Source organism: Dendroctonus ponderosae, unplaced genomic scaffold, assembly GCF_020466585.1.
Source record: "Dendroctonus ponderosae isolate FM_Combo_2020 unplaced genomic scaffold, Dpon_F_20191213v2 Dpon_F_20191213_1, whole genome shotgun sequence".
Classification (NCBI taxonomy): Eukaryota; Metazoa; Arthropoda; class Insecta; order Coleoptera; family Curculionidae; genus Dendroctonus; species Dendroctonus ponderosae.
The window spans coordinates 28,850,662-28,863,544 of record NW_026017110.1 but is presented as its reverse complement, the minus strand read 5'-3'; the positions used below and the strand labels follow the sequence as shown (position 1 = coordinate 28,863,544).

General features: G+C 35.0%; 2 protein-coding genes across 2 annotated transcripts in view; one reads left to right on the top strand and one right to left on the bottom strand.

Annotated features, from left to right (window-relative positions):
• Positions 1-709: 709 nt before the first annotated feature.
• LOC109539355 lies at positions 710-1,270 on the bottom strand. The gene is made up of 2 exons (XM_019907052.2): positions 1,103-1,270; positions 710-1,036 (listed from the first exon to the last, which is right to left on the bottom strand). The coding sequence occupies exons 1-2, from the start codon at positions 1,268-1,270 to the stop codon at positions 710-712; spliced, it is 495 nt and encodes a 164-aa protein (XP_019762611.2).
• A 1,812-nt stretch (positions 1,271-3,082) lies between these two features.
• Positions 3,083-12,883, top strand: part of LOC109541147 (moesin/ezrin/radixin homolog 1) — a gene marked incomplete at its 5' end in the record, with an annotated part of 17,582 nt that continues 7,781 nt past the window's right edge. Inside the window, 2 exon segments of the mRNA XM_048660577.1 lie at positions 3,083-3,119; positions 6,668-6,855. Coding sequence (XP_048516534.1) covers positions 6,676-6,855 — 180 coding nt within the window.

Below are 12,883 nucleotides of genomic sequence, written 5' to 3'. Positions count from 1 at the left end.
CTCTGACTTCTCTGACTACCATAATTATGCGTTTAGCAAGTATATATAAGTTACAGAATGCAAGTTAGCTTAAATTATGATAGTCCGGGCAGTTTAGAGGTTTAAGCGTCACATAACTCATATAAAAGTTGTAGATAAACGCCAATTGATACAAGGTGTTCCAAATTCAAGTCACAGACCAAACTTACGTTTTTGTAAGTGGCATTCCATACTTTTTACTGCATATTCGAGCTAATATTTATTTTTATATATTTGATATGTATAGTTGCAATCGATTTCATTTAATTCTAAAGCTTAGTGATCTCCATATCGTCCTGTGTTATCGCCAGCTCATTGGAATGATTCATAGAATTTTTGGAAATTTTTGTTTACATAAAAACACGGACAAATCGAAAATTCTCGAACATTTCTTCGATTTATTGGTCTGGGTAAAATCGGAAACTTATAGTTTCTCATTGTGACATTCAAAAATCATTAACCCATCTATTAGCTATATTTTGGTTTACGATCGATTCATCATAATTTTCTGATTTTTGAGAAGCATTTCAGTCGATCAGTACCACAATTTACGGATTACATGGAGTTAAATAGAGTTCTTTCCTACCACTTTACCGAATCGATTTGGTATCAATTTCAACCAACTCTAATATCATTTGACAAGTTTATTCAATTTTGAAACTTACCCTTCCATAAGGGCCTGCGAGGGCTTTTATGAAAGAGTTTTAATGATTCCGTGCTTCTGACTCGGATGGTGGTTAGATAGCTTGTGAATATATCTGTCTGTGTGGGTGGCTTTTCGATATACCTTGTGGTCCAAACGATTACCCAACCTAGACACCAAAACATCCAGGAAGGCCAGTTGGTGGTTTTGTTCAACTTCCATGGTAAATTGGATGTCTGGCTGCTGTTTGTTTAGGTGGTCGAGGAAGATGTCCAGGTTTTTGCGTCCATGCCTCCATAGCACGAACGTGTCATCGACATATCGGTACCAGATCGTTGGTTTAAGGGGTGCGGTGCTCAGCACTGTTTCCTCAAACTTCTCCATGAAAAGATTCGCCACCACCGGACTGAGTGGGCTTCCCCACTACTGCCCCATGGCTACTTCTTCCTTTTGTTCGTAGTAATCTCCATTCCACAGGAAGTAGCTGCCCTTCAGACAAGCCTTGAACAGATTTGTTGTACTCTCTTCAAATAGCTCCGCCACTAATTCTATGGATTCGTCCACGGGTACCTTTGTAAATAGAGAGACAACATCGAAGCTGATCAGCATGTCCGTAGGTTCCAGTCTGAGGTCTTGGAACTTCTTAATGAAATGTTCGGAATCCTTGATGTATGTTTCTGTGGACTATTGCTTTTTGCTATATCGTAAGTTGGTGATTTGATTGGTCTTAGTGGTATTCCTTCCTTGTGAATTTTCGGTAATCCATATAAACGTCCTATATAAATCCTCTTAATGGTGTTCTCGTCTATTGAGGATATTTTTTTCCGATTTTGTGATGTCAAATATTTCGGTCAAGTTTTGACATGGAGTTGATCCATATTTGTCTCAATACTAATTGGTGACAGTTTCAACCAATACTAATATCATTTGAAAAAATTATTCAATTATGAAAATTTTTCTTTCATAAGGGACTGTACAAACTTTTTCGTCTTCCCCCTGTAGCTCACAGAGGAATTTATTTTTGAACCACCCAGTCGATTTGTCATGTAACGTTTCCATATCTAACAACCTGTCGAACAGTTCGAAAAAAAAATCAAAATTTTTTCGCCAAAAATTTGTTTTGGTTGGTTTGCGCTTAAAAATTAATCAAACTTTAAAAAATCACAATGACAACATTCAGGACAGTGATCTATTCCTAATTTTCAAATTATTGCTTAAAGAAAAATGAACCACAGAAAAGATCCACAAAGAGAAAAATCGAGTGAGGAAGAAACCAATAAAAAAACTCAGTCAGACTGTTGCAAATCAGTTGCGATTTTGGGAAAGCCTGGACTTAGCAAAAAATGTTCGAAATGGGGAAAATACAGCTGAATATGAATCAATAAATACTCAAAACACATGAAAACATATGTATGTAATTTAAAACCAAATTGAACGATTATGGTCGTTACAGACCCATTTATTGTCTTTTTTTCACTAGTTTCTGGCGTTTTCCGAGGAATTTGATCGATTCAGCAGCTCAAACCACGTAACAAAAAATAGCTTCAATAAGGAAAATCCGAAATTTTGACCGGTTTTAAGCAGGTTAAAGAAATTAACACGTTTTTTCCATATAAAGTCAATGGGAAACTTAAGGTGGTTCAGAAAAATCGGTACTAAAAGTTTTTAGAGCTTGTAGAAGAGAGTTTAATACGAGGAGCCCCCGAAGGAAAAAAAACCTAGTTCTGGATTTGGTCCCATTCCCATTCTTGAATGTTTTCTTCAATTTTGGAGTGTTTATCACGAGATGCGATCTGCGCACCAGTTCTTTCGTGTTATGCATAGATGTTAACTTCTCATGTGAGTCAAACAATGCCTGTTATTTAAATCGATAAAAAACTAACAGTTCTTTGCTAATCACTAATAATTATCACTGAACTTCCGTTCCAAACCACAGATTAATGGGGTTGTTGTATGGAAAAATGCGAATTGTTTGAGCGCCAGTTATCAGTGTCGCTGAAACAATTCCTGGACAAATTTGAAAATAATCATAAACTATTTCGGTTGACGACAGTGCCATCATTGTGAAATCACGCATGTTTAGATCGTTACGGACAATTGAGTCATCAATGAGTGAATTTCCATAAACCACAACGTCGGGCTGCAGAGAATTTATTCCTCATATGTGTTTGCATGCAAGTACATATACGATTTGTTAATAATAGTAACAATAATAATAGAACGTGAGTGTGAACAGCTTGGAGCCCCGATTCAGGCGAAGGCAAATATTTTCACCTACGTGTGGTTATCTTATCAGTTTAATGTAGCCAGTGGTGATAATAAAAATTGAACACCCTGGTACCGGTCGCGAAACACTATTCCACAGTGTTCTTTGCAGTGTTCGGGTCGTTTGCGGACTTGAGTGCGAATTTGTTCTATTTCCATTTAGTCGCTTGTGCAGTGCAATTTACATCTACAGGTACTAGTTAATTGTATACACGTTGATCATCCCATGACCCAAGTTGATGACGTTCGACTATATGAAACAAAACCGAAAGTGATGGCCATGGCTACCTACTTAATTCATTTTGTGCATGCTTGCTCAGCACACCAATTCACTCGCTAGGTTCTTGAAAAAGTCACATTTTTCCACATGAGTAGAGCTAATAATACGACAATTATAAATTGATTTTACTGCCTAATGACAATTAGCTGATAGGAGCCGATCAAACTGGATTAAAGTCGACAATTTCTCTTAACACAGACGAAATTCCGGAAATTTTGGGGGATTTCATGATAATCAGAAGAATTAATCCACCTATTGTGGTCGTAAATTAAGTAATTGGACCTTGTCAGTTCTATAATTTGCTGCTGACGCTCACGTGAATACAGAAACTATGTGTAGTTTTAATTGAAATCAACACTACTTGGTTTCAATAAAAACAGTAAGTTGAAGAATTCAAAGTTCCAGAAAATTTTGTTTGAAACAATTTCTCGTTAGGAAAATAGTACGAATACATGTTAACTGGAATTTTTTTTCAAATGCTTTTTGTGTTCAATAATTTTTTAAAGATACCGAGCGACAATAAAAATTGTAAAAAAAATAACATCCAGTGTTTAATAAAAGTGGAAAGTTCACCTAAATCACATATCAGCAGAATTATTTATTAACACATTTTAGGCCTTCGGCTTCTATCAGCTGTTTAAATTGAAAAGTACCTTTTTTAGGTAAGTAGGAGCAAATTGTACCTACTAGAAAGGCATGAGCAAAGTGTTAAGACACTCAATTATCTTTCAATTTTATTCAATTATGTTTTAGTATTCTTTGTTTTCTGCAGACAATTTCACCTTAAGCATCCCAGCAATATAATTATGTATATATTTGTTTGACTTCGTTAGTATTGATGTAAATAAATAATATTCAATTTATTCAGAGTGTTATTTAAGTAAGTACGTAGCTAAACTTCAAGAGACTATTTTCTGAGATTTTAAGAAAGAAAGTGTAGTGTTTCAGCGACGTGAAACAAAGTGGTTTTACAAAGTTTTTTTACAAAAAAAACAGTTTTTTCCTCTTATCATCATAGGATCTTTTCTTGTTAAAACCACCCAGAGAAACTTCTACTGACGTTTGGCCACGTAAAAGGTGTTTTTTACAGATATAGAACTTTAAATTAAAATAAAACTCATAACATTAATGTTAAGGTCATGGTACTACTGACTTTATTGAAAATACAATTGCATAATATTATAGCTGAAAGATGGTCTTATTGGCCTGTAAGCCAAATTTAATATAACAACGGATTCTTCGCTGGTATTTTTTAGGCAAAAAGGACCCTGGACATTTTAGTCACTCAGCAGCTCTTCTGAGAGCAAATCCTTCTATTCATTTTAGATTTATCCAAAACGTTTTTTCCCGATATTTTCCTGATTCATTCTAACTGTTTCTCTTGGTAACTCCTTCGATTATTTTCTGTTATTTTTAGGTCCGCGACCTTATTGGCCTGTAACATAAGTTTAATATAAAAACGGATTCTTTGGTGGTACTTTTTTAGTCAAAATAAATCCTGGACATTTTGGTCACTGGGCAGCTCTTCTGTGAGCAAATCCTTCTATTAATTTTGGTTTTCTCCAAAACATTTTTCCCGATATCTTCCTGATTATTTTTAATTGCTTCTCTTGGTTTATCCTTAGACTTTTTTCTGACATTTGTAGGTCCGTGACCTTATTGGCCAGTAAGCCAAATTTTACATTTTAGTCGCTGAGCAGCTCGTCTGTAAGCAAACCCTTGTATTCATTTTCGTTTCCTCCAAAACGTTTTTTGCCCCATTTTTTCCCCGATTATTTCTAGTTGTTTYTCTTGCTTTATCCTTAGACTTTTTTCTGACATTTGTAGGTCCGGGACCTTATTGGYCAGTAAGCCAAATTTTACATTTTAGYYGCTGAGCASCTCTTCTGTGAGCAAAYCCTTRYATTCATTTTCGTTTYCTCCAAAACATTTYTTGCMYCATTTTTTCCCGATTATTTCTAATTGTTTCTCTTRCTWTATCCWTAGCCTTTTTTGTGACATTTGTAGGTCCGTGACCTTATWKGCCAGTAAGCCAAATTTTACATTTTAGTCGCTGCTCAGTTCTTCTTTGAGCAAATTCTTCAATACATTTTCGTTTTTTCCACTTTTTTTCCCGATGTCTTCYTTATTATTTTGGATCATTGTTAGCTGGGTGGCATTTTTCGTCGATTATTCAAACAATCAGAATATCATCTATGTAACAAGAATCTGAGTTAGTTATGAAAGTTTGGACATTTGAATGGATGAGTAGTTTGTCCCCGAGCAAATTCACACATTTTTGTTTTTTTAGCATTCTTCCCCAATGTGTGGTTGATTGTTTCTAGTTGTTTCTCTTAGATTCATTTTTTTTTTACAGATTTACATGCCGATAGGACAAATTAACCACAAAAAATTGTTTTCAGGTATTTCTTTATGCAATGAATCTCGGATATTTTACTCGCTGAACACCTCTTTTGTGAGCAAATTCTCTGTTCATTTTATTTTTTTCCAACATTATTTTCCAAGGTATTTCTGATTACTTCTAATTGTTTTTCCTAGACTGTCTTTTGATTATTTTATGCCATCTTTATGTTTGCAGCTTTAAATTAACTATAAAAACAAAATCTTCTGATGAAAAAAAATATTTGATTGTATTTGTTAATTAATTAAAATCTTCCTGTTGCAATTTTTTTCTAATCTTTCAAGCTAGGTACTTTTTTTATTATTCCATATTGAAATTGTTCTTGATCCTGGGAATTCATCGTATTATTATTTCATCTGTTTCTTTTTTTAATTTCACACTATTTGGTCTAGTTTATTCATTTATAAAGCGAGTATTGATAAACGTAATTTTCCCAATCCAAACTAATTATCTGAGCAATTTTTTCCCAAAAAAATTATAAATTTATGAGGTTTGAGCCCGTTGCAAGTTCAACCCCATTTTCCAGAACAACAACAGCACAGTTTCAAATATTCTTGCTGGAAAACATTCATAAACTCTGTAATTCTTTGGATGATTAAGGTTCTGGTCAGTCATTAAAAATGCATGGCTTTGATTTTAATAATTAAGCTCGCCTATACACACTTAGCTGGCCATCAGTTCTCCGAATAATTAATGGGTTTTTCCATGGCTTCGGGCCCCGAGAAAACCCCATTTCCATTTGCTCCACATATTTTAACCGGCTACAGTTATTTGCTACGCAAACAATGTGTTTAATTAGCTCGGATGGCAACTTAAAGTAGGTGATTACTTAGTGATTAGTTCTCGTAATAATTATGACACAACAGAAAATAACCGTTTACTACAAGTACATACACTGGATCGCTTTCATTATTATTCCCATTATCGGATCATTTATTCCATTGTGTCACGCATATCTGTGGAGATATCGAGTTTCTCGCATTTCTTTGTTTGCAAACGCTATACAATGGTTTCTGGCCTAGAATTTTACGATGTACAATCTGGAAATTTCACTTTCCAGAGTGAAAAATGAAGGTGATTGTACGGACACCACCTCATGAATCGGAACTGGAGGCTCAGCCCAAAATCTCCACCAGGGAGATTTTCCAGACCATGTGCAAGTCATTGGGCGTGCAGGAAACCTGGTGGTTTGGGCTGATGTACAAAGGACCAGACAATGAAGATGTCTGGATAGATAAATCCAAAAAGGTAAGACTAGCAAATAATGACCACACTTATGCAGCTTTAGTTGGACAAAATGCGGTGTTATTTTACTTGCTTTGAATGACCCAAAAAAGCAACTAAACCCCAAAGAACTTTAATTAAAAAAGGGCTTTCTATTGTTTATCGAGAGAAAACAATGATGGGGAGCTTAACGGCAAATGGCAAAAAACAACATTGAAGAACCGATTGTTTTATCCCTTGCCTTCCATAATCCATCCAGTGCGATTTGTGTAAATAAGAAAAACGAAAGCATGAAACGTATTCGCCGGCAAAAAGCAGTAAAAGATAAAAGCTGGAAAATGTGTCTGGAAATTGGTTCAATTTCTCTTCGCGCAAATCCTGCAGGAAAATCCACGACGTTCAAGTAATAAGTAGCAGTTTGTTATCGTAATATCGGGCATTTGTCTTATCGCCTTCATGATTGGTCATTGATTAGTAATAACGAATCTAAAAATAAACATGAAGCTGACCTATTATTTTCGTGTACCACAATCAGACGCTGAATGTGTGATGACACATTAGTTAGCACCCATTTTAATCAATGCGAATCGGATCCGGTTAATTAACCGGTTATTCATGCAAGGACCAAATTAAGTGCAAGCACATGGCCTGGGGCCTGGTCTTGTTAGTTTTACTCAACTCAAACCATAAGCACAATAAACTTACGTCTTGCGGATAATATTTAAGTATGGGAAATTGCCAATATCGATCGAGAGGACGCAGATATATATCGAAAAAAGCAATAAACAGCAGCAGCTTGCTGAATAACTCTTTTGAATGGTTTATAACTAAGCCTGAGGATTTGGCTATTGAAGTTGCACACTTTTCCAAATAATTGACTCTTTTAAAAGAGGGGACTTTGCCTGAACAGTTCGGTTCTTGGTCATAGCGAAGATTGGAAAATTTCGAACTTAATTTTCGCTTCTGCATGGTTTGCAGCATGTTGAAAGCAGGGCCTAAATTAGGAGCAGCTGAAGACAATTAATTACCGCAAAAATAACATTTTAACAACGATATTTCAGTTACGTATGATAAAATGTTCCCAGCATGTTCATAACTTGATGGTTAATTAGTATGGAGTTAGTTTTGCTGGAAAATCTCTATTGCTTTCAATGTTCATGCAATTTTGAGCAGAAAAATCACTTTCTTGTAGCTAATCGAGTATTATAAGTTGAGAACAAGATACTTTCGGCCAAAACCGATTCGATGTTTCACACATTTTCGTAAGTCAAGGTTGAAATTCCCCAGACGGATCATGCCATGCGACCTTGTGTAAAAAGATGTTAATAAATTATGGTTTTATGACTGTTAAGATGTGTTTTGCACAGTGAAGAAACCGCCAATTATCATCTTAGTTCTGACTGTTTCCTATATGAATATACATTTTTTCTGCCTCGTTTGTTCTTTCCTAATTTGATTAAATTTAAAACTTTAAACTAATATGCAGGATGGTAAAACAAGTATTAAAATTTTGTTTAGGTTTTTGATCTACACTGAATTTTTCGTTTATTGTTGCTTTCTACGCCAATTGACTGCTTAGTGAATCTAGGTTTATCCAGTTAAAAAATAAGTCACATTTGTGTCTATAAACAGTTAGTTTGGACGCCATATAGTTTCGCAGTATAATTTTTAATTGTTTTTCAATTTTGAACCACTTGTATCATTTTCCTCAAAATTTGAAAGATAACGTAGATAAATGAGACAAATATACGGTTGATTAGTATAATTGCTTCACTTCCATAAGCGTAGGTGCGATATTATACAGTTTTTAAGTAGTTAAAAGAGTAACTGTTCTACCTGAAAAAGTATTCTTTTGACGAATCCGGAATAGTATCAAGGTTTCTAAGTACATACATATTTATGTATGTTATTAAAAATCAGCGTTATCTTCCTTTGTCTGCCTTCTAAAGGCTTCACAACGGTTTATTTCGGACGGCAAAAAAGGCTGTTGCCAAAGTTGAAAAAACAATTTTTCTTATTACGTTACTATTTATTCAGTGCTACATGTAACATCACATAATGGCTGATTATTTTTTTCGGATTTAGCTTCAAACCTTAGCGGGCGACAAAATGCCCGTACAATTTTTAACATATTTTTTTGCATAGTTATATTCATTGTCGTTCAAGCTTCACTTGGCATAAGAAAACAAGTCAAAGGATTGAAAATATTTTGTCTCGAAAATTGAATATCAGACAATTAGGTGCAAGATTATGCCAAATTTTCATGTTTTCCAGAGAGAACTAAATGGCCTTTTTAGAAAGTGAACCATCGATACGGAAATGATGACAGTTTTCTTAAAAAAGTCTTGATATCAAGAAGCCTGAGATTTGCGTGTTTTTTTGTTAGTTGCAAAATCGACTCAAACATAACGATGATTTCTTTGAAGTTTCTCACGCTTTATTTGAGCCACAGAATTCGTTTTGGTATCGTTGGATAGAGAATTGAAAATCCGATTCAGTCATAGCAACTTGAGTGAGGAAATTTGAGTATTTTTGACCCAGAAAGTGAAATTTTAATACCAGACACTTAGGTGCAAGATTATGCGAATTTTTCATGTTTTCCGTCCCGTTTTAGCTCATTTCGCGGAAGCTAAATAAGCAAAAACGCTAATTTTTACATCATTCCAGAAAGAACTAAATGGCGTTTTTAGAAAGTGAACTATCGATAAGGAAATATTGGCTGTTTTATCAAAAAAGTTTAATATCAAGAAGCCTTAGATTTGCGTGGTTTTTTTTAAGTCGCAAAATCGACTCAAACAACGATGATTTTTTCTAAGTTTCTCACGCTTTATTTGAGCCACATAATTCGTTTTGGCATTGTTGGATAGAGAATTTAAGATCCGATTCAGTCATAGCAACTTAATTGAGGAAATTCGAGTAGTTTTGACCCAGAAAGCGAAAATTGAATAGATACTTAAGCGCAAGATTATGCCAAATTTTCATGTTTTCCATCGCGTTTTGGCTCTTTTCTCGGAAGCAAATTGAGCAAGAACGCTCATTTTTACATCATTCCAGACAGAACTAAATGGCCTTTTTAGAAAGTGAACCATTAATCAGGAAATATTCGCAGTTTTCTCAAAAAGTCTTGATTTCAAGAAGTTCTAGATTTTTGAAGTGGGAGTGAATAAATAAGAAAACAGTTAAGGAATTAAAAACCCATTTGACTAAAACACCATTTTATAAGGGGTTTTAATGTGCACTTACACGAGCCTATTGAGGCTTTTATGTGAAGTGGAGCTACATGTAGACCAGATCTTTATTAAAGTGATTTATTAAAACTCATGGTTCTAAGAAACTACATTTGTGATTTCAAACAAAATTCAAATCTCAAGCAATGTATTTGATACAAAATCTACTCTTATCAGGTCGAATTCAAGAGAATTTCAACAAACTCTGCATTAAAATCGCAAAAAACACTTTGGACTAGGTTTAACTCCTTGAACTCCGGGACCGAATCGATCCTTCATAATGCCCAAAATCCCTCTGTACACATCAATTTCAATTAAATGTATTCCACATTTTTGCTCGTTTCCACAGATTTTCTACTTTCATCTAAAATGTGATTGAAGTCAGCCTAATTTCTCAGGAGCTTTGAACAAAAATTGCAATTTCCCAAATTGCTTTGACACAATCTATTAAACAAGCTTGCAAATACCATTCCCCAATGTTGAGCCATATTTTTCAAAGGATTTTCGCCGTTAATTACCCTTTGACGGTAATTGGTGCTTCCAAGCCCATTTATTCGCAAAAGTAATTAGATTTCTGAAAAATAAGCTCCTTGTGCTCATCGGGTCTTTAATTACGGTGCGACTATAGTTCTTTCCTCGTGTAGGTTTAAACATTTTTCCGAACTGGAGCTATGTTTGGTAATTTGATCACGAAAATTGCTTTAATGACTCCAACCTACCAGGCTGGAATTATGAAGGAAGTTGCGAAATAATCGAGACTGAAGATAATTTTTGATTATCAGGATTACGATCAGGAGATTGCACATATCGGAATTACCAATCCATATAACTAAGCCGAGAAAATTCGCGCAATAATCCTGCCTTTGTCGAAGTATTTGCTTTGCTTTTTTTGCTTGCTAAAGCGGCATCTTCAAGTGAAAATTCGACGAATGCCGACCTTTCGCGAATCCAGTCTTTAGAAGAATTAACATTTTTATTATGGAGTTATCCTTGACTCAAAATCTACTCTCATCAAGAACTGAATGAATCCTTGCGAATGTTTACCCGATTGTATCATCAAGGCTGACTAAGAGCATGCATATATGTTCATTATAAAATGTACTTTATTTATAACCCATTATCTCATAAATGTGTGCAATAAAAAATGTCCGGCTAGTTTGTTTCAACCATAAAAGCCAGCTTCGCCCCGGAATGCTCGCGTTTCGCCGTACCAGTCGTTTGAATTTAATGTTTTTGGGCATAAAAACCATTCTCTAAAAACGGCGGATTATCGTTCGAAATGAGACTGCAAACAATTGTTTCGTTATTTGAAACAAATTAAATTTTCTACGATAATTTTTAATGCTTGGCAGATTTGGATTATCAGGAAACCACGCCACTGCCAGTACATATTGAATTATTTTTAACTGTTTGCGTCATTAAACTGTTTTAAGAATATAATCAACATGGCATTAATTGGGTGTGATAATGTTCCCAGCATTGTTCACACGTTCTAGCCTAATTCGTTTTTATCACGGTTTTGGGCGTTTTTGCTCTGCTGATTGCAGTCTCAATTTTAGGAAGCATTTCTTAATAAGAATGATTCAAAATAAGATAAATGCGTACTTTGTTGCTCTTCTAATAAGTTCATTCTGCTATGTTGAAGGCAGTTTAGAGACGTTTTTTGCATTTGAATGTAAAATGCTTTAAATTGGCATTTATGAATAAAATGCATGCAAAAACCACCTTTTTATAAGAAGTCCTTAATGGGAGTCAGAAAAATCAGCCTTTTATATGATTTATATAGGGCAAAGGGTCTTCGCACGATGGTAAAAAGCTCGGCTTCGTGCTGGTCTTAGTTTGGAAGACTGGAAATTTTTGAAAGAGATAATGGAGTTGGTCGAAACTATGCATTTTGAGGTTCCTATTGACCAATCCTGTTAAAATTGGAGTTTTGGGAGATCTTAATGAAACTTTCTGCATCTTTAGAGTCGCATATGTTCTAACGATGTGGCAAATTTGAGCTTTTAAAGAATAGAGCGCAATTGCGTAAAAATATCTATTAGAAAACCAACATTTACTAACTATGAGACCACGTAAACCAAGCTGGAAATAATCAAGATTCAAGGACAATTCCCCGAATTTTTTACGCGAAAAATTTTAGTGTTTTGAGTCAAATGTTTTCTAAAAATTGTGAACATTTTAAATTGCCAGCCAATGCAGTTTGGAACATACGAATTTTTAAAGGAGAGAGTGCATTTTGTTCGAAACATCCATTTTGAGACCGACATTTACTAAGCTGACAAAAATTAAATGCTATGTGATTTTTATGAAACTTGCATCATTGCAGTCAAGTGCCTTCTAAAGATCTGGAAAACGTAGAGTCGCTTTTTGCATAAGTTTGGAACAGGGTTGGCTTGATTTTTTTCAAGTGATTTCAATCATGTTTTTAATCATGATCAGTCGGCCACGCTGTTCCAGCGAACATCGCTAGGTAGTACTAGTCCCTTGCCTCCAGCTTCTCTGAATTTGGCTTTAGCCATGTGATTGTTGTGGAAATATTTGACAATTTGGTCTATGTGTTCTTTGACATCTTGCACCTGTAAGTCCTTACAAAGCAGATTTAGTAAATGCGAGGAGCAACCATAAGTTATAACTTCAGAGTTCGTCCGTTCCTCTAACGTTTTCCTCATTGCGGTCATATTAGCAGCATTGTCCGTTACAACAGATCGCACTTGACACTGAAATTATGAGATCAGTAAGGTATGTCGAAGTATGAGGCTTTCCAGAAGTATCAATGGTTTCATAGAGAAGCGCTCGTCCATCTTCCGTTGTTAATGTTGCGC

Bases quoted from the DNA above. Each gene is read 5' to 3' on its own strand.
- LOC109539355 (XM_019907052.2), bottom strand. From the start codon at position 1,270: ATGCTGATCAGCTTCGATGTTGTCTCTCTATTTACAAAGGTACCCGTG. The intron at 1,037-1,102 runs GTAGCCATGGGG...TTCATGGAGAAG, and splicing joins ACTACGAACAAAAGGAAGAA to TTTGAGGAAACAGTGCTGAG.